The sequence below is a fragment of the Chenopodium quinoa genome, unplaced genomic scaffold (assembly GCF_001683475.1).
Source record: "Chenopodium quinoa cultivar QQ74 unplaced genomic scaffold, ASM168347v1, whole genome shotgun sequence".
NCBI lineage: Eukaryota > Viridiplantae > Streptophyta > Magnoliopsida > Caryophyllales > Amaranthaceae > Chenopodium > Chenopodium quinoa.
The window spans coordinates 32,383-34,882 of NW_018743647.1; the positions used below are offsets into that span (position 1 = coordinate 32,383).

The 2,500-nt window shown below is 38.3% G+C and overlaps 1 protein-coding gene across 1 annotated transcript; it reads left to right on the top strand.

Annotated features, from left to right (window-relative positions):
* Positions 1-237: 237 nt before the first annotated feature.
* On the top strand, positions 238-717 carry LOC110683235 (mitochondrial import inner membrane translocase subunit TIM17-1-like). Its single transcript, XM_021859577.1, has one exon. The coding sequence runs from the start codon at positions 238-240 to the stop codon at positions 715-717; it is 480 nt and encodes a 159-aa protein (XP_021715269.1).
* Positions 718-2,500: the final 1,783 nt, after the last annotated feature.

A 2,500-nucleotide genomic window follows, 5' to 3' on the forward strand; every position in this document is an offset into this window, starting at 1 on the left:
AGATAGTGAACAATAGAAAAATTATCATAAAAGGCATCTAGATAAACAAGGGTAAAAATATATTTTAGAATAAATTAATATTATTATTATTAATATTATTATAAAGATGAATGGCCTCCCTAAGTGCATCAACCTATTTACTTGAGGAAGAAGTCGTGAATTCCACCCTAATAAATAGTATTTGTTGCGGTGAATTTGGGTTTGATTGGGAGCGGTTGTTGGTCGGAATTACTAATAATGGCGGCGTATGAAGGAATGAAAGAACCGGTGGAGTCGTTTGTTGATCTGATGGCGGATGAGGTTGGAACGGCATTCAGTTTGGGCACGGTGGGCGGTTTCGCGTACCACTTCGGAAGGGTAATATCTTCGGGGCGGCGTAACTTCAAATTGAGGAGGGCCTTCACGCCCTTCAGGTTGGCGTGCCACAGGGGACCCCAGGTCGGTGGGATTGGCGCTGTGGCTGCCGCTGCAGCAAACGCCTACCAAATTGCAGACATCTCAATTCGTCAGAAGAATAATCTTTACACCATCTTCTTCAGTGCAGCCACTGGGGGTGCTGCTGTCGCGGCTAAACATGGGATTCGACGTGCTTCGCTCTCCGCCCTCTGTTTCGGAACTGGTTTTACCGCCGTCGTGCATTGGTTTGAATTCCTGCGCAAGGAGGAGGATAAACTCAACTATTTGGATGCCAACAGCCTCTCTGCTCCTCGTCATTAGAACCAGAACCAACTCTTTTCTTTCGTATACTAACTTATTGTTTATGTCTCTTAAATTGCATCTTCTTTTAATAAAACAACGGAGCAAGTTTGTATAATTATTGATGTTGATGTTCGTTTATAAATCATACTTTTATACTTTTTTATTATGATGAGTATTGTATTGATTTTAATCCTATCTCTGGTTGGACTCGGTTCTAGAGTTGGAGTTGATGGTTAAGGCCTAAACCAAACTAAAAGGCTTACTATATATATATGTTCAATTTCGTGTCTGTGTTTTACTTTCCCTCTCCAGTTACAGTTGTGAGATTGACTTTTCACGTTTATGTCATGGAATGGTAAGTTGGTAACACTACTACAATCCTCCTAAATAGCGACAGATTAGCTACGATGGTCATATAAAACCGTCGAAATATTTTTGTTAACGACAATGTATAAAGCTGTCGCAATTTACGACGATTTTTGTATTTTTTTACGATGGTATTTTTGTCGTTGAAAATTCTGGATTAGAAATTAAACCAGTTTACGACATAATTTAAAAGTCGTAAATTATATTTAATTTTTTTTAAGAAAAAACAAAAGCTTGCGACATCTAAGAAATGTCACAAAGACCGTAATGGGTTTTTGAATTTTTTTAAAAACAAAGTTTTATTAAAACAACCCTATTCTGCCCTCTTTCAATTCATTCCCCTTTTGAGTGTCACTAGCGCCACGATGAGTGAGGAGCGTGAGGGAAGACGCTCTTTTCCTCGATCCGTCGTTGGGAATTCGATCCTCCACAATCTTCTAGTCGATAATCCTCTTTCATGGTCAATTGTATTTGATTAATTTAATTTTTCATTTTAACCTTGAACCCTAACCGTATGTTTGCTCACCTAAAGCCACCAGAGTGTCGCCCTCCCTAACATCGGTGTGCCGCCTGCCTTCCCTGACACCGGTGAGCGGCCGCGTGAATCTAGAGTGCCAGCTGACTGTAGCCATTCCCGCCGGTTGGAGGTAAAACAAGCTGGGTTAATTTTTTTTACTTAATATTTACTATATTTTTTATCAAAATTGGACTTAATCCAAGCTAGTAAAATGTAATAAAAATTGACCAAGTAAATCGACCTTAACAAAATACATTTTACTTCAATTGGGCTGGACCCATAACAACCTGATGGATGCTGGTGAGCTAAGTTGCACCGATACGGACACAGACATGGACACGAGTACGATACGGACACGGGAAAACAGCAATCCTAAAATAGGGGACACAGGTACGGAAAATAACAAGACAAATAATATATAAAAAAAAAACGAGATTTTGACAACCTATTCAACAAAACACTAAATTATTGACCTTAAAACAAGTCATTTACCGTAGCTAAATAATATTCTCCTAATTCACATGCAATAATGTGCTATGAAATGTGTTTTGAAGGCGCTCATATTATAACTCTTACCTTTTTCTTTCATACTTTACCTTAACTTTATAATTAAAAAAGTTAAAAAGATGAGGTGACATATTAAAATACTAACCGGGTCGTATCATAGTAGGATACGATTCGTCTCAAAGTATCTAAATATATTAAAAAACGGGAAGCAGTTTTTATGTGCGTCCGTCGTGTGTCGAACGAGTGTCGGTCCGTGCATCCTAGCTGGTGAGTGAATAGTTCAGTTTTTATTTCTTATCTACTTTTTATAAGTCATGCTTGAAATATATATAACGCCTATTTCATCAAATGCTACTGAGCAATTGCGAAATTCACCAAATGCCATCCGACTTTTCAAAATTCACCAAATGC

Excerpts from the sequence above, each read along its gene's own strand:
- LOC110683235 (XM_021859577.1), top strand. The coding sequence starts at position 238 with ATGGCGGCGTATGAAGGAATGAAAGAACCGGTGGAGTCGTTTGTTGAT.